The 19,479-nt window shown below is 39.1% G+C and overlaps 1 protein-coding gene across 1 annotated transcript; it reads right to left on the reverse strand.

Moving 5' to 3' along the window:
• Positions 1-206: 206 nt before the first annotated feature.
• Positions 207-16,590, reverse strand: cers2b (ceramide synthase 2b). The gene is made up of 11 exons (XM_034127908.1): positions 16,090-16,590; positions 10,059-10,232; positions 9,353-9,470; positions 9,141-9,259; positions 6,410-6,467; positions 6,123-6,173; positions 5,284-5,376; positions 4,011-4,139; positions 3,611-3,717; positions 3,361-3,514; positions 207-2,003 (listed from the first exon to the last, which is right to left on the reverse strand). Exons 2-11 carry the CDS (start codon positions 10,229-10,231, stop codon positions 1,857-1,859), a joined length of 1,149 nt encoding a protein of 382 aa, XP_033983799.1. The 5' UTR covers position 10,232; positions 16,090-16,590; the 3' UTR covers positions 207-1,856.
• Positions 16,591-19,479: the final 2,889 nt, after the last annotated feature.

Below are 19,479 nucleotides of genomic sequence, written 5' to 3' on the forward strand. Positions count from 1 at the left end.
GCTAGAAATGGGAGGTTGAAGATGGGCCTGTAGTTGGCGAGGACATCTGGGTCTAGGGTGGGTTTTTTGAGAAGGGGTCTGATGACGGCAGTTTTAAGAGCCGATGGAACATGACCAGCCTTGAGGAAGCTGTTGATAACGTCTGTGATCATGGGAAATGTTCAATGTTTAGGATGTTAGCAGACATGATGCACACATACAAGGGCTTTCGCTGTGATTCATGATTTTTGTTTTTATTATTAATAACAATACTTAGGCATCATTAAACAAACAAATACAACATAAGAAAAAAATAACACTGTAATTGGAACACAGCTGCCTCTGTATCCCTGGAGACGAGAGGTTGCTGGTTGGTCGGGGTTAGTAAAAAAGAATGTGGCGGTGGAATGAGGGTGAGTTTAAAAGAAGGGACATTTATGAAGAAGAGGAGTGGGCGATGGATGAGACAGCGGAGGATATGCTAGACTCAGAGTTGGATCTATGATGTGGAGACAGGAAAGAAAACTAGAGGACATGAAGGACATTAAGGATAAGGCACTTGCCGTACAGACACATGTAAAGCATAACAATCAAACTGCAACACTCATTTATTGAATCCATCACAATTCTCAAACACTTAACTGCAAAAAAAAATTGTAATGTCATTTACCTCCTTAACATCAAATAACAGTACCTGTAAAACCGGTTTCATACACACAATCATACCTAAAATCATTCATTTAGATCAACAATTAAAACTCTAACCCAGATTCACAAACACAACCCATGCTACAAGGCAGTGAATCGAATAAATCTGGCCCGTATTTGTAAAAACTGGAAATGGCTTATCTGTCCGATTTCATAAGATGTATTAAAACTCCTGAATTTCAGCCCACCTCATCCATCTTCAGCGGGTGGCAGCATCGGCGTGATTCAAAACTAGACTGGATTGAACAGCTTCAAACCAGAGATACAAAATATTCAGCTTCCTCAAAACTAGCAGGAAGCTGTGATTTATATTGCAGTGTTAAGAATGATAACCTTTGCAGGTTAGATATCAATTGTAGAAAGGGAATTGCAAATAAAGAGCTATGCTGGATTAAGAATACAGAACAGATTAGAAACAAGAAAGCACATTTCTTGATGTTTATCTCCAAAACTGACACCAAATGTACTCTTTAAAACTTAGTAGGCAGACTGTTTTAATGGCAGAGGCCGCATTGGAGAGCAGAGGCACGGCAGTGCTACTGCAAGTTATTACAGTATTTAAAAAAAACGTGTGCAAAGACTTTGCAATAGCGGAAAACACTTACGTAATTGCATAGACAGAAAATTAGGGAATGAAATGCCCTATTGTCTCACTTTCATTCTCTTTTGTTCTTTTATTAAAAAACAGAAAAGGTGCAAGAAATAAAGCAAAGCGTGATTAAAGTAGAAAGCTTTTTAAAAATGGCATTTTAACAGCCATTAGCTGGCTCTAAGGCACACAGAACAAGGAAAGCTAAAGTAGAAGCAGCATCAGCCCCCTCCTCTGTCCGTTTTCTCCCCTGTCTCTTTGAAATGGTGGGACTGACATCACACATTGACAACTATACATTTTCAATAGTGACAAAGCAAATAAAGCCATGCCACTTAATGTAGTGTATATCATCGGCTGGATCTCCGTGTCGTCTAAATGTACGAATGAAGGTGTGATTGTTTTTGTGTTGTGCAAAAGTAACAGTGTCAACTTCCCTCTGGATATCTGCTGTTGTTGATTTTAAGGGAATGACTGACCCCCCAATCTTCTTTCTCTCTCTTTCCATCCCTCCCTCTGGCTCCCCTACTGAGGGATATGAGTCCATCTCACATTCCTTCTTCCTGACACTTGTTTGCTTTCACTCTGTCTTGCTGTGGTTGTTGTTGTGGACTGTGTGACCGTTCTGCACCGGCCCGTTCTTTCTCATGTCCTTTTTAGCCTGCTCTTCCTCCTCTTCTGATTCATCCGTTTCATCTTTGTCACTCCTTTCATCGTCCACTTTTTCCTGGAAAAAAAAGAAAAAAAGGGGGAAAAATATGTAATTAATCCAATGCTCAAACTGTACTGGAGCTCTGGCCAGTGTCAGACAATCTCAAACCATCCAGTCGCATGTATTTACATTTAAGTGTGTGTGTGTGTGTGTGTGTGTGTGTGTGTGTGTGTGTGTGTGTGTGTGTGTGTGTGTGTGTGTGTGTGTGGTGTGTGTGTGTGTGTGTGTGTGTGTGTGTGTGTGTGTGTGTGTGTGTGTGTGTGTGTGTGTGTGTGTGTGTGTGTGTGTGTGTGTGTGTGTGTGTGTGTGCGCGCATCTGGTTGGGCTCAAGATATTTAAAAAACCAAAGGACAGATACTATGTTATCAATGTCTCCATTGTTAAGTTTGTTTGGAAACAAATGAATTGTGTGTCCTGTGATGTTGGTAGCTCTGAGGAAAACAGAAAGAGATACGACCGCGGCATCTAAAATAATATTTCTTGGAAACACTAAAGGGGAAAACATATCCATTTCTGGTTTATAGGGGATCCAATTTTGCTGTTTTGAGGCATCGGTTCTACTGCATATGTGAAAAAAGTTGTATTAAGCATGTTGTGCCTTTTATAAGTAATCTGAGTAATTGCATCAACGTCACTTGTGTTAGCATCGGTTTGTTTTGAAGATTTAAGGTTTGATAATGAACACATGTTGGTGTGGACCTCAGGCACTCACCAGTTAACAACTAATTGTACCTTCAAACCGCGGATTTTTATGATCATCGATATAAAAAGATACACTTACACCACTACAGATTTTCAAATGAAATGAAATCTCAAAATGACAATCGTAACATTAAAATGTGAAAGAAGTACAACTAGAGAGTGCAATGCTTTAACTGTGAGCTCATATCCTCTCTGTGATAACACCTCATCTATAACTGCACGTTATTTCACAGCTTACACTTGAAATAAATCTTCAGCACATTTTAGGTGTCAAGTCTTTACACTAAAACAAATGTTTTCTCTATATTTAACAACTTTCAGAACCTACACACAGTTTTCTTCAACTGCTTTCAGTGTTTGCATCCTGGCACTTCTTCTCTAGGAACTTTTACTTACACTGACTATTCCAGCTTAATTGAATTCTTAACTTCTCAACCACTGTGAGCACTTTCACCTCCCTCAGAGCTTACACTAAAACTTCAATATCTTTGAGGATCTTTATTTAAACTTCAAAACCGTTTGTTGTTTAAAATGTTTTACCTGGAGATTTTTAGTGAGCTGAACTGTAAGTATAATTCTTTTTTTTATCTTATATCTTTATTTACGGAGATGTAAGTTTCAGATATTTTTGGATGTTACATCGTTGCTTTATGTTTCTTTGTTGGCTTACATTGTGGGTGAGGAAGCGGATTGCCATGCGTATGATGAGCACCGCCCAGAAGATATGAAGACACTGCAGAACCATCAGAAGTCCGTTGAAAAAGTAGTAGCCGAAGAAGGGTTCATACATGGTCACTGGGTAAATCCACGTACAGTAAATTATCCTGCAGAAGACAGAGTAGGAATAGATTGCTTAAATAACATACATATTTCAATTACGATAACACATAGAAACAAATGTTTGAAACGTGTGAGTGTACCAGAAAGGGAAGATGACCAGTCGACTGATAATGAAGACTGCAGCAAATACGATGAAGATGTAGTTACAAGCATTTCGCCACCCAGCATAGTTGAACATCTTTGCAGACTGTCAAGAGGGATAAAGGAAAGGTTGAACAATGTAAATGGCAGATGTTACCCCGATTCAACTTGATCAGGGTAACATGACAAGACAAAGTGAAGTTTCCTCCACAGGGTGGCAGTGTTTTCCATTCGGTGACTCGTGTGGACAAGTCTTCAAAAAATGTAAATCTAAACTGCTTTTCTTTTTGATAGGGACAAATGTCACTCAGACAAAATATGATGAGGTGATTATTCATATGTCAATCAAACCACTATGAATGCATGAGCATCTATGATATATAATAGAAATACATTTACCTCAAGGAAATAATCAGAGGAGTCGTGAACCAGCATGATGAGAGTTCCAGCACGGATATAGTTAACACACCAGGAGAAGCTGATGAGGAGGATTGTCGCCACATGGTGAACGATCTGCTCCTTGAAGTCCTACAGAGACGGGAGAAATGGTTGTTCAGCCGCTTTCATCTTTTACTTTGTTGTGTGTTTTTTCTTATTTTTGGCAAATTTGATTCACTCATTTGTGTGTGGGGCGTTGTGGGAGGGAAACAAAATGAAAATCATTTAAGAGGCGCTACATTATAAACACAATATTATCATATATGTTATATTTATACTGTATGATATTCAATTTCCTCAATATTCAATCAACACCCCAAACTGGAAGTATATATATTTTAGTGTTGCATGATGTCTTTGAAGGGGTACATCCTGCTTAAGGATTCTAGGTTAGAATAATCTGTTGGAGAAACATATTGTTCTTCTTTTGCAAGATTTCCCCACCGCTGCGCTCAGCTGATCGCAGCTGAGCAAAGTCCAAACAATTACACACACACACACACACACACACACACACACACACACACACACACACACACACACACACACACACACACACACACACACACACACACACACACACACACACACACACACACACACACACACACACACACACACACACACACACACACACACACACACACACACACACACACACACACACACGTGTAACAACGGTCTAATGTCCTGCCAACAGTCCATGCTAGTTGTCTGATCAGATAGTAAGAAAAGACTTTGAGTTCCTCTCTTGTCCACGTATCTTAATGTCATAAACGTCTAAAAGTGTAATACTACGTTTATGAGAACAGTTATTTGTTAAGAAATACAAAAGTACTATCATCAAAATATAGTACCTTAATTAAATGTACTTTTTCATACATATTACTGCATTTTTGTTCATAATGCATTCATTGATTAATCACTTTATTGTTGCAGCTGGTAAAAGAGAAGCTGTTTTACTACTGGAAGGCTTAACTTGTAATACTATATCATAATTCAATTACTTTTCTATATTTTCTATTAATAACCTAAATGGGTCTAAATGTTTACAGACAAATGTGGGGTAAAAAGTACAATATGACCCTCTGAGATGAAGTGGAGCAGAATTAATGAGTTGCATAAAATGGAAATATAAGTACCTCAAAGTTGTACTTAAGTACAGTACTTGAGTTAATGCAGTTATATGCATTCTAGCGCTGGAACTATGGAGGAGAAGATATAAATCACTCACTTTGCGTTTGACATCAGAAGCCACACTGACGAGCAGAGAGCCGTAGAAACCCAGCTCAATCATGTAGTACCAATACTGAGAGGGTAGGAGAGTCTGTAGGAGAGGAAACAGAGCACATTCATATTGGGAATGAAGCTGCAACTAACCATTATCATCACTTTTAATAACTTATCTTATTATGATTATTCTCTTGATCTTTCACTTATTAGTTCAGTCTACAAAAATGTCAGAAAATAGCTGAAAATGTCCATTACAAGTTCTTAAAGCCCAGGTAAAATTGCTTGTATTGTGGGTCAAAGGCTCAAATATACATGAATGATCATAGAAGGCAAAGACAAATACTAATCATGTCAGCTCTATCTGGAGCTCTGTATTTTTTCAGTACATCCCAGCAGTCAAAAATAATAATTTAAAGTTATATAATTAATCAAAATGCTGTTTTCAGCTTCTTAAATATGGAGATTTCCAGCTTTACTCTGTTTGATATCATATTTAACTGGATATCTTTGGGCTTCAGACAGACAAAACAAGACATTTAAAGACCCTTTATTCAGAGGAACTGGGATGGACATTTCTCCCTTTTTTATTGGACCAAACGTCTAGATCTAAAAGATAATCTGCAAATGTATGGATAAATAAAACAATCAGTAGTTGCAGCCCGACACACTTGTAGTTTATAGATGTGTGATGTCTCCCAAAAGCCAACAGCCATATATAAAATACATTTGGTTGGGTAGATATAATATTCTTTGAAGCAGACTATTTGATAGCTTATGTAATGCCTTTTATTTGCAGACAGACACTGGTGTACATTCAGTGTATCCATCCCAAAAACGTACCAGCACAGGAAAGCCTTGCCACATCTCCTTCAGGTCGTACAGCCAGGGTTTCTGGAAGGAGAGAAGCCATGAGAATGAGACAGCATGCTCGGCAGGTGTACTTATAATAACTGACTCAGCATGGCCATAAGCCCTCTGACAGTGCAAGAGGAGAAGTTATCACAGCAAAAAGACGGACTACCATGGAAACTGTCATGTAACACTGGCAGGGCAGTCGACCAATGATCGTGTGAACATGAGGAAATGAGAGGAAGAGGAGGGGTCAGAGTTAACATGGTGGTACTCACATCGATGAGGGCAGCCAGGCCAGCAATGAAAGCAAGAAGGTAAAAGGTAAATCTCCAACTGCAAGAGAACACACACACATACAGACACACCTTCTACTCAGTCAATGGTGAAAAGACACAAGACACATTTTCTACCAGCAGACACAAAAACACATCACAAACACACAGTGGCAAACGCACAAGAGTGCCAGTTGGAAAGAAACGCTGGGCTGAATGAACAGCCAGGACAAATCTGGTGAACTGCACTGAGAATGTCAAATCAGGACACACACATACACACTGTACATACACATACACACCGTACACACACTGTACATACACCGTACACACACACACACACACACACAGGGCCAAAACACGTGCTGACAGACAGTAGGGGATACTGTCTGTCAGCACGTGTTTTGGCCCTACAGCGAGACAGAGCAGCTCTCATACAGGTGTAAAGAGGGGATTTCACAGAGGACACACAGCAGCAGAGACAAACAGACAGAGAAACACATGAACCGAGAAGTGAACATAGAGACATTCGGAGTGTGTGAGTTACACCAGTCTGGAGACATAAGGGAGAGCAACAGAAAGCCTGTTGTGTGCACACAAACAACAGATTGGTTCACAAGAGAAAGGTTGTAACACGCACAGGGATAGACACACCATAACCGGGAAGCAACATGCACTCACATGCACGGCTGCACACAAGCATCACACCAGTCTAATTCCTGTTCTTGCAGAGTTGATTGACAGTTCACCAAAATTATAAAAACTCGAATTGAATTTGCTGCTCAGATGATTATATTGTTTTATCTCTCAGGCTACATCCATTCAAGCATTCGTTTTTTTTCTTCTTGTTGAAATCATAATCTAACAGGATCCTTGTTATATTTTGTACTTTAAAGTGGACCTATCATGCTATATTTGAAAAATATATTGTAGGGCCATACCTATATAAAACATGTCTGTGAAGTTCTTTTTTCAAAATACCAAACAGATCACCCATTGTAGCCATGCCTCATACTGCTCAAACCCCTCTTGTGAAGCTAATGTAAACAAAGACGTCCAAAACACGTCAGGCATTGTTGCTGATAGCAACTTTCTGTGGGTCCGCCGACGTCACCACGGATGGACACGTCAGTTCGGATGGAAATCTGTATCCGCTCGTTGTACACCCGTTTTTAAAAGATTTGGGTACGGAGGAAAAGAGAGAGGGTTTTATTTTCTGACGCTGCGTGAGTTCCCCGACGCACTGGGGACACATATTTATGTATAAAAGACATCACAAAGTGCATTTTGCATGATAGGTCCCCTTTAAATTATTGTTAAAATATTTTATGTACAAAAAATCTGGGCCAATTTTGCTTGAAAGATTTCTGCCTTCAGCATGACACAACAAAGGTAGTATTTATGTAGGAATGTATTTGTAGCACTTTAAGGATTTATGAGGCATATTAAATGTAGATTTAATATGATGATGTTTATATTTCAACTATATCTAAAAATAAACATAAGCAGTCTGTTTGTCCACAAGATATATTGTATGCCCATTATTATCAGTTTAAATTAAAACAGCAAGTTTATTGCCACATGGCTTTGGTGCCAACAATGCAAACCCTTTTTCTAAATGTAAAAGTGCTCAGGCACTCTTTCAAAGAAATGAGCAATCCAATTTAGTCCGAACAGCTACTGACTTCATGGTGACATTGCATTTCTGTCAACTGATGTTTCCCCCAAAGAAATTGTGAAACTATTTCCTTTGTTCAAGTGCAAACTGCTCACAAAGAGGACTGTGTCTTCTTGTACTTCTAGTGAAACGACCCTTTTAAGTCACATTTAAAAAGTTGTATGGATCTGCCGACACACACGAACGATGACAATGAAGCTAATGTTGACGACACTACAAATGAGTTATACAACACATCTAGGAAAGTCTACATGCATATTACTAAACGTCCATGTGTCAATCCTAGTGATGCTATCTGCTGCTGTTAATGGCACTCCTAAAGATAAGATAATAAGTGTCATATGTTGCCACGGTGTGAATCCTGCCAGCTAATGCTACCTAAGTTCAGTAGCCTTGTTTTATCAGCTAATGATACTGTTGGTTTAACTCTGTCAATACTCACACATCAAAATAACCAACAGTGTTGACACGGCCCCTGTTGCAGAGACCCTGTGCTAATGAGTGAAGAGTGGGGGGGGGGCTACAGGCATGCTACCATCAGAGTGGCATTGTAATGTGCATGTTAAAAATAGAGGGCTACTTTTGCCCTTAGAAATGTGCTCGTATAGCCAGAGGAACCCAAGGGTAGGCAGCTGTTTCAACCTGCTCCATAGCTCGACAGACACGTGTGCACTAAGTGCTGCAGGGATGACATATTTTTGTAGGCCAACCCACAAGTAAGCAGCACCCTGATTATCTTGAAAGGGAGCCAATGGGATTTTTCTATTGGATTTTGGATTATGGAAGGAAATAAGCTCTGTGGCACACACATTTGAATGATACACGGTTTATTCTGCAAAATAATATATTTACAAATAAACACCTCTTCGAATTTTTACATTTTCTCATTTAGCCACTTGTTAAGTATTTTGTATCATTGGGTGTGTGTGTGTGTGTGTGTGTGTGTGTGTGTGTGTGTGTGTGTGTGTGTGTGTGTGTGTGTGTGTGTGTGTGTGTGTGTGTGTGTGTGTGTGTGTGTGTGTGTGTGTGTGTGTGTGTGTGTGTGTGTGTGATTACCTGGCCTCTCGAAACCTTTTGAGCAAACTGGGTCTGTCCTGGTTCCTTCGTCTCCTGAACCACCTCTGCACTTGTCTTTCTGAAAAGCCGGTCTGCTTGCAAAGACTTGCTATTGGCGTCTGAAAACAGCACAAAGGCCTTATTTAAATATTTAATGTTCTAAAAACACACACAGCATTTCTAAGTGTGTATAGGTGAGTGCAAACATGTACCTGTTTGGGGTTTTTGGTAATGTTACAATAGTAGGACTCCAGTGTGGGGTTGTGAGGGACTTGGAGCCGCACTGTCTCTTTCACCCCGAGCAGAGAAGCTAGAGGTGTAGCCACCGTTCTGCAATCACAAGAAGGTTGTCAAGAATTAGGATTAAAAGGAGATGAAATGAAGAGAAAGACAGGTATCTACATGGAACATACTGAAATTTGAGCTGATTGCAGAGTCAGATGTTTATCTGCAGTGTTTCATCATGTTGGCGCTGGTTAAGTGTTGTTCTAGTTTTAAGAGGTTGGACTCGGACAAAGCTGGCATGCCCAGCTGCCGAGCAACAGCCGACACAACACGACCCGGCATGAGGGAACAGAGCAACAGGCACGATTTATTTACAAAATAAAACGTTTAAAAAAATGTGCAATGTGGGAGTATTGCACTCATCTCTATATTGTAGAAATACATATTGTTATGAAATGTTGAATAATATTTTACATCCAGCTCATTTTTGTTAATGAAGATGTCTTTATTTGAGTATGAAATAACCAAAGGGCAGAGAAAGAAGGAGCAGGAGGCAGCAATCAAGAGAAGAAAGAAAAAGTAGACTGGACAGAAAATGATGTGAAAATATAGAAGCAACTGTTTGAGTTAATAACCCAAAACGTAGATGAGGCTCACAGATATCCAGTAATGCAGTGTGAAAAACGTACTGACCTTTCAAAGATCTGGCGGATAATGAGGAATATAAGGGCGATGGGTAGTGCCACCCACAAGTCTTGGGCTTTTGCATAGACTCTTCCATCCTGATCCTCCAGGTCAGCCCAGCCCAGGCCCTTGGGAAACCACAGCTGCTCCTGCCAGAACCAGTCGCTCAGCCCCGACAGCATCCTGCAACACAGGCGGAAACACAAGCAGTCAGCAACAACTCTACAGGCTTATTAGGCTGTACAGCTAAAGGCCCCAAAACCATAGATACACATGTTCAAGAGGTAGAGACCACACCCTACGTTTTAGGCAGCGGCGAGACAGGCCTGGCTATGTAAAGGGGAAGTCTGTAGTGTAGGGGAAGACATCTGCCATTGTGAATGTTTGCTACCATGTAATTAGGAGAATTAGATGATGGCACCAGCATTTCCCTCTCATTGGAAGCCTTCCTGTAGGTTTTTTTCCTAATGCATATAACACAGAGCTCACGCTGCATTCAGGGAACTCAGTTCAGGAGGCTCACGTCAGGGAGGAGAAATCAGACCAACAACTGAACTTGGTGCTTTCAACACCGGCGCTTCCCTAAAGAGTTGGCAGCCGCTGCGAGACTTTTAATTGTATTCAAATAGTTCAGAGATGAATATTTCTGCTGCTAAGTTCAGGGAGTGGCAGAGAACGAGATTAAAGGGATGTGAGTCACAGTCCATCCATGTGTGCTGAGCAGCGGGGACGCCCCCACACACTCCATCTCTGGAGTCCCCTAGCAGATCTACACTAACTCCCCTCCCACCCGCTGTTAGAGCCTGAGCCCTGTAACCACTTCACTTCCACTCCCATCCCCGCCCTGCTGCTCCCAGCCAGTAATCAAGGATTCCCTCTTTGGCCAGGAGAGCCAAAGCCATGTGGTATGCTCCCCCTCCCTCCATCATCTTTAAAATATGCAGCTGAAATAAGACTTGGATGTAAAGAACTCTGGCTCTTGACTTGGAGGGAGGGGAGCGGTGTGGTTAAACAACTTTGACAAGGCCTTTTAAACAAAGATTAGATTAATGAACATGAAATAAGATTAACAAAACTAATACACTTTACTTTGAGTAAATTACACGGATTCTTCTACAGAGTTATTTTTCCTTTTAACTTTTAAGTATAGGACTTTATGGCTGCAATAATATTCATTACCCAATTTAAGCTGTTATCCTACAACATTGTAAAAAAATAAAAATTGCAAAAAGTAGCCATTTAAATGTCCGGGATCTGACCAACAGTCCAAACGCCCAAAGTATCCAGTTTGATATGAAGGAAGCTAATTAAATACACATTTAATAAAACACTGATCCACAGTGGCCTTTTTGCTTTGAAAGTGTCTTAAACAATGAGTTGATTTATTTTAAAAATGAGTCGTTTTTTTGGTGGCCGATAGACTAAACAAAGAATCATCAATCTTTACAGAAGTTGCAAAATGTTAAATGCTGTCGAAACATACACAGATGAACGTGCTAGATTATATGTGAGAGTCTAACAGTAAAACAAAACAAAAGAAAGATATTGTAGATGACCAGCCATTTTTTTCAAATGTCTTATATTTATATAAGTTGCTCATTAGTTCTGTAAAAATACAGCTTTTGGGTTTGGATAATCATACACCATCCTTCACTAAGTCAATCCTAAAGTTACATCATATTGCTGCTCTGACAATGTCCATGAGACAGTGTCTTATTTTCCACATCATGTCATGTCATGTTAGTCATGGCCCCCGTTTCCTGTTGCAACAGCACGGCTGGCCGAGCACTGGGCTCTTCTCCCTCTCTCTCTCTTTCTCTCTCTCTCTCTCTCCCCCCTCAACTCAGGTGGTGGTGGATGCAAAGGGTGACATATTTTTCCCAATTATTTTGCCAACTCTTCCACTTCAGTAGCATTACATCTGGCTTTTCCTGGAGGGTCCTGCCACATCTTGTGAGCTCAGCTGAACAGCTTGTGCACATCTGACTCCAGAGGTAGCAGTGTAATGTAATCTGACCAAAATCAGATAATTGATTGATGAGCTTCTGAGCAGCAGAAAATATGGTTCAAAGGGCAGGAGGACTGAGTTAAGTAGACAGGTAAACAAGTGCTTTGACTTATCTGTGCTATAGACGTATGTTCATAATAACCAAATTAAAAACAAATTAGGTAATCAAACTCTGAATACACACATTCAGTCACCAAAACAAACTATCATGGAGGCAATACTTGCAAGTAAACCAGGACAATTTCTTTATAATTTTGAACGCTGTCGTGAGGAGGGGATTTAGGATTTGTGAGTATATTTTAGGGTTTCTACTTGAGATCATCCAGTGATTTCAACATGTTAAAGCTCTTTTTCCCCCCACGGCTTTCCTAACAATGCATTCCATTGGCCCACAGGATCATATGACCAGACTCTGACCATTTTAAAGGTCCAATCAAATGAAAGGATGCCTCTGGCAGGGGAGGGGGAAAGGAAGTACTGTCTCATCTGTCTTCCTCAATATGAGTTTATATTACAATGATTTAACATCTAACGTAAGGGAAGAGCAAAGCTCCATGTGTTACTGACATGTTTCTCCTCAGCTCTGCCTGAAGCCTTCATAGACTCATAATCCAGTTTTTAAAAAATGGGAGCAAGCCTCTGAATAAAACCTAAACAGACCAGTAGGAACCTGGTACAGAGTCTGGGAATATTTAGAGAATGTAAACATGCTGCCACCATGCCAAGAGAGCCAATCCCATTCACTTTACATGGATGAAGAACTTCTTATGGAGTCTACCAGTCACACAATACTCTGTTTATCATTATGATAGAAGACTAAGTCGAAAAGATGAACATTAGTCACACGAAAGTAGCAGTGAGTCACTCATAACATACCATCTATGTGTGCATCACTACCCATTTACTCATATCCATCCATTCTTAAAGTAATTCACTAGAAGCTGACTCATTCAAACCAAAACGTTTAAAGGAGACAGACTGCTTACACAGCAACCACATGGGAGCTAAGGGCTGAGTTTTCTCTATCTCAATTATAAGGGTCTGATAAGTCAGAGACAAAACAGCACATACTTTCAATTTACCTTTAAAATAAACTTTGATTCTATGTTGTGATGAATATTTAAAGCTAAGCTAGCTAGAGACCAGGAGATAACAAGCAAAATATATAATGTCGGGATTGTTTCATTTTTAAATATTAAAGATTTTTGGTTTGCAGGAGTTCAGATAGTGTTGAAATGATTATCAAAAAAAATTCTAGCAATTAAATAGAATTACACATATTCCTAAACTTAAAACATAACGGTTAAAATTAGACCTTTTCCAAACTTTCAGGAATTTGTACAGACTCTGACATAGGAGCTGAAACAATGAGTCAAGCAATCAATTTACAAAACTTAATTTAGCTAATAGTGATTTTTGTCATATATAATAGTAACCAAATATATTTGGATATGGACAGTTGGCCTGTAGGAGATTTTAAAATAGATGTATTTTAGTATTTAATGGATCAAACTATTCATTGAGAATATAAATGGCTGTATTAGTAATCATTATTTGCAGCTAAGAGAAAAACATGCTTGACGGTAACACCGGATGTGGTGTATATCAGCTCTCAAGGGGACTGTTGCATACTAAACTGGCAAATGCCACTTCCTTTTTATTTGAGCTGAAAACGGAATAGCTCCTCCTCGATGTCATTCACGTGTGTGACCTCAAACTGCAGATTACAGATAATAGATCGATAATAGGTAAGATAAGGTCTAGATGTACTTTGTTGTCTCTGAGGGGACGTTGTTCTTGAGCCAAAGTACTACCTACAGCTGCATTTAACTTAACAATTCACAGCCAAAGGCACAGTACTAAAAGTATATCAACTTCCTGTACTGACATGCTTTGCGTCTTGTGGTCAAACATGGAGTTTGCAAATCACAATACTGACAAGAATCTGACATTTTGAATGAACACATTGTTGGATTAAGTGTCAGTTCAGGAGGCTGCATGCTCTTTGCCAATGGTTGATCAGCTGTAACTCAAGTCATGCTGTGGTCATTTTGAAGGGTGACTCAGACAAATCCTTCACATTTTAGACATTTTCTCTGAATCTTGTTTGACTAAACACAGTACAGTGTCATTTTTAATAGAGTACAAGATCCTGGGGTTACACAAACACAGAGATTGCAGAAAGTGATGTACTCAGAGTGGGAAAAATGTAAAATCATCCCAAGGGCAGACAGCCAGTCTGTGGTGATCTGTTTCATCACTGTTATCCATTCGTCTGTTTCATAGATAGAGATCACAAGAAAGTCTTCAATACCTTTGACACTTATCTGTGACCCTCATGAATTATTAATGAGGAAATTCAATCAGTCAGCAGACAGGCCTTTTGAGGGGGTGTGAGGTAATATTGTCATGTTGATTCTGACTGCAGTCGGGTCAATTACACCTTTTGAGTAAGTACAGCTACCTTGCCGAGAGCCATTCGATGGCCCCTGGGTATATGTTAAGCTATTCTCTCTGTTGAGTTAAAGCTCTAAATTGTAATGATTCCTATATTCACCTGACTTACTGATTAGTCAGCGAACAGAGCTCAGAGTAGAAGTTGTAATCATTGACAGATGATAGTTCAGTTGAAGTTATTTTCTACCTAGGTTAGGGAGAGATAAACCAAAAAGTTAAGCAGACAAGACCATTTTCTTTCTCTCTAGAATGACAGGGTGTTATGGGGCTAACCTAACGTTTGACCTGGATGAAGAGCAATAAGAGGGTTTCTCTTCGTAATGAATTATTCAAGTTGTCTTTAAATTGGCAGCCACAGAGAGTAAGTAAGTCTTTTGCAGTCTGGGGAACAATAACTTTCATAATTAATTCATATAATGATTATCTATTGGATTGATTTTATTGTCTATGAAATTGACCCCTAACCTTATCCAAAATATACTATTGACTGTAATCAGTGCAGAAACCTCCTATTTGAGAGACTGGTACCATCAAATGCTCAAATCCTTAATAAATACATTATAATTCATGGATGATCAAACATGTTGTTTCAGCTCTTCTGTCAGTCATTCATGGGACTTCAACCAATAATGATAAACATGATGTTTGACCTGGATGCAAAGCTCAACAACACATGCTCACATATATTGCCTATTATCATCTCATAGATTTGAATACATTTGAGTGCATAATGGTTTAGGCAAATGGCATCTGGCTGCCTCCAAAACAACACTTTTCCCCTCTGGCTATATTAGCCCGATGCACCATTTGTTTTTTTATTTACACTGTTTTTTCCCTTATAAATACCTGAGATATGCAATAACACAAGCAAATACTACTCTACTAAAGTGTCTGTTCACTAAAGTTGTTCTGGTTGGACACTGAAATGCTGTGTTTCTAGCTATTTATCTATCTATCTATCTATCTATCTATCTATCTATCATAAGGCTGAATTTATAGCTACCCTAACTTAATTGATTATAGCATGGTGCTCTTGTTAGCATAAATGAAGCTAGGATATAGTGAAAGCTAAGTGAATACCATAATAGGGGTAGCAGGACATGAGGGTCTCCAAACTGGAGGAAAACAAATCACTGTAACTATTATGTAAACAAAAAAGTGTCCTTTAAAGTAAGATAACCTACACGTGGTTACACCCTGTATATGTCTGCCTGTAATTCATTGTGTTGTATCTGTAGCATGTAGTTACAGTGATAATGTGACATAATCTGCTGCTAGTTAGCAAACTTTAAAAGCGACCCACCTCAGTCTGGGCCATGCGCCAGACTCCCCCCATGTCTTCATATTATACAACAAACGTAATTAACTTAGGCTACCATCATATAGTTGCAGCTATACAACACAATGAATACGTTTTTGCCATAAAAAACAACCACAAAGAGGTTTGTTTGTTATGTTTAATTAACCAACTACATGAATGCGTAATGACGTGGATAAGGATGCGCAGCGTCACATTAACGAATAATATAGTCTATCATTCATTACTTTCCCACATGAAAGTGAAACGGTACTTACTTTGGTGTTTTCCCCCGTAGTGAAGCGTGAAACAGGGCTCGCAATTAAGAAAAAAGTAGTGTATTTTTCCACAAAGTCGTCCGGGTCCCACCCAGCTAGCTAGCTACAAACCTAACGGTCCTGAGAGTGAGCCCAGCCCGCTGCTTGTGCTCCGCAGAAGGGCGCAGTTTGTGTCCAACTTTACTACCCGGACAGATTTTTACATCTTTCCATGGCGTACCAAGTTGTTCCTTTTAAACAAAACACTGACTACGGTTAAAACTAGAAAAAGTGTCTACACAGATGGGACGATGAGTGAGATGCTGCTTTAAAAAAATGCGACCCGATATTTTTCTGCCAGGCTGTTTTTCTCGTCGTGACCCAGCTCTTTGTCCCGTGCTGGTCTCCGGTAGTCGGCGGGGTCTGCGTGGGAGTGTGGCCGGGCAGAGGTGGAGGACGGGCCGGCACGAGATGAGCGGAGTGAGAGGAGCAGACGGAGGGAGGAGTGAGTGAGGGGGGATAACGGAGAGGGAGGGACGCAGATGACGTCCAAAGCACATGAGAGCATTTGGCTGACACACACGCACACACACACGCACGCACGCATATCCGCATTTTGTTTCGGCTCGTTTTACCCCCACCCCCCCCCCCCCCTAAAACAAAAAAACAGTTTGGAAAACAATCCTTTTTTCACGTTATTTAATATTTTTACGGATGATCACATTTTTATCTCGGGTCACTGCATTTCACCGTAGCTGACCTTTGACCTGCTTGTTGCAAACGTAGCATTACTGTTGCAGCCACTGACTGTGACTCTCAGCTGAATGTATAACATATTATTTCTTTACCAATTATTTTTGTTGTAATTGTCAACCTTTTTCCCATTTAATAGTTCATATATGCTTGGCACAACACATGTGACTAAACATTTTAAAATACACAAACAAAGGTATTCTAAATATTTGCTTTCACATGGCAGTGTGTTTTCTTTCTGCTGTTTGCATTGCATCTGCAGGTTTTTCAGCCAAAGCAGGGGTTCAAAGGGGGTAGGAGGAAGGTTATCTGCTATCCTTGTGACCCATGAACGATATAAAAAAAAGCATGGAACTGATTAAAGGTTGACACGCAGTACACAATGACAGAAAGTCTCACCAACCTTGAGCTCAACCCAGATAGTGACACTTTGAACAGATTCACATGCTCAAGATCAGTGAGCTTGACTCATTTCAAGAGTGACATTTGTGGCCTTAGTAATAATTAATAAAAAAATATATCATTCACAAGCACCTTTTAAAAGATAATACAAAAGGTTTTTCACAATTTAAAACAGGTCCCAGTAAAGTATAACACAAATAAAGTAAACAATAAGATATACAACTAGGAAATCATTAGTTCACAGTGTGTTTATAAAGTAGGATAAGGAATTGATTTGCCTATAGACATATATTTTTCAAAGACACCAGCAGGTTCATAGGAGTTTTTGTATAACTTTGGCAGCCAGGGGTTCAACATTTTTTTTTTTATATTACCAACTGTTGTCATTTATGAACATTTTGTCATTATAGTATTTTACTTGAAACCACCTATTAACTCCCACAAAGGGCATCTTTAGGATGTGACGAAAACAGTTTCTGGCATTAAACTTTAAAATATGCAGGATAAAGATGTGCACATTGGTGAAGACTAAATGCTAAAGCCTTTTAGTGCCACAGTGACGCGTCCTAAAACCCGGAAGTAAATCTAATCGATAGATTTATGATCGATAGATTTATGATTCGAAAATTATAAAAGTAGGGTAGACATATGGATATTATCCGGCTGAACAAAACGTGATCTGTCTCTTCAATTTGTGTCAACCACAGACCTTCCGGGTTTTAGGACGCGTCACTGCGGCACTCTATATATAAATAATGTGCTTTTACAGCTAGAAGTGTGAGACTTGTTTTTCACTTTCACGTTGTGGTATTGATTGGACCTCATCTTGAAACCCACCTATTATTCTTTCAATGGATGAAAGGCTGGGCTTACACACCTCCAGTTGACAACACCTTATTCAAATATGTGTATGGAACTCTGTTCTTGTTCTTTATAATACAGTAACAAACTCCACGTTTCACTTTTTAACATTGGTTTAAAGAGTCTAGCCATTAAAAATAAGCACAGGGCTGAAACTGTTTTATGTGTTCATTAATAATCACATCTTCACTAATAAATTTGCTTAAGCCCTTGCATGTTTTCTCTTCTGGTAAATCAAGGGAAATACGTTTGAAGAGTTTACTGGAACCATCTAGATGATAAAACGAAAACAGCATTTAATCCTGTTGATAATTAAGTAGCCTACTCCCATAAACGAATAAAGGAGATAACACACTTGGCACAACAGTTTATTATGGTGTCTGTCATTCTCAGGTTACATGCTCTCTACTTGCGCCCCCTTATGGTCAGAAGACAGATGTGCGCTCTCATTTCGGTGGCACTTGGGTGTTGAATCTTTCCAACGAAGATATGTGTGTAAAATAAATCATTAAAAATGTATGACAAACACAAACACATACACACTTTACAAATCACAATGGATCATTTAGTATGATACTTTTTTATTTTAAATTAAAAAGAGAGTGGATCAAAAACAGGATTCAATAAATAAGAAATAAATATAATTGCTGTAATAATTAATACATACATTATAATTACTCGATTGCAAGAGTCTGACAGAAACAGGCCCTCAAAAGGTTTTCTCTAGAAAATTCTAAAATCAAAATATTGCAACCCATTCAAACCCCATCTCCCAATAAACAAAATAATTGATAAATTAGTAAATAAATAAAAAATAGCTCAAATATTAAAACCTCCGGAATAAAAGTGCGATCCCCCCTCCCCCGAATTTTCACCTAAAATCTAAGTATAAATTTAAAATAGGTTAGTGATTTCCCATTTTACAATTTGGAATGTAATATCCCTTTTATGAGGATGATGATGTTACTAGTGGTAATAATAATGATAATAATAACAATAATAATAAATAATAATGTCGCTGTGTCCTGTTCAGTGTTTATCTAAAGTAGTATTCTTTTTGCATTTTTTCCTTGTTTTTTTTAAATGCAGCTCTTTGTAAACTAAATTATTTACAGGTCATTAGGATTTTCTCCAAAGTCTCTCTAACCTACTCATTTAGTTGTCTTTTTTTTAATTTTCTTTCTTTTTTTTATTAAGAAACATCAGCCCCTCTATATTTGTCATGGATTAGACATGGTATAGACATGTTAAAGTCTATTGTAGTGATATATCAGCATTTTTTTTATCAGTACACTTCCATACGTGCTCGGTCTGAGTTGCCTTTCTGTACTTAACACCCTGTTGGCAAACTCCACACAGACCGTGGCCAAACCAAGCTCTTGGCTGTATGGGTGA

Source organism: Trematomus bernacchii, unplaced genomic scaffold (genome assembly GCF_902827165.1).
Source record: "Trematomus bernacchii unplaced genomic scaffold, fTreBer1.1, whole genome shotgun sequence".
Classification (NCBI taxonomy): Eukaryota; Metazoa; Chordata; class Actinopteri; order Perciformes; family Nototheniidae; genus Trematomus; species Trematomus bernacchii.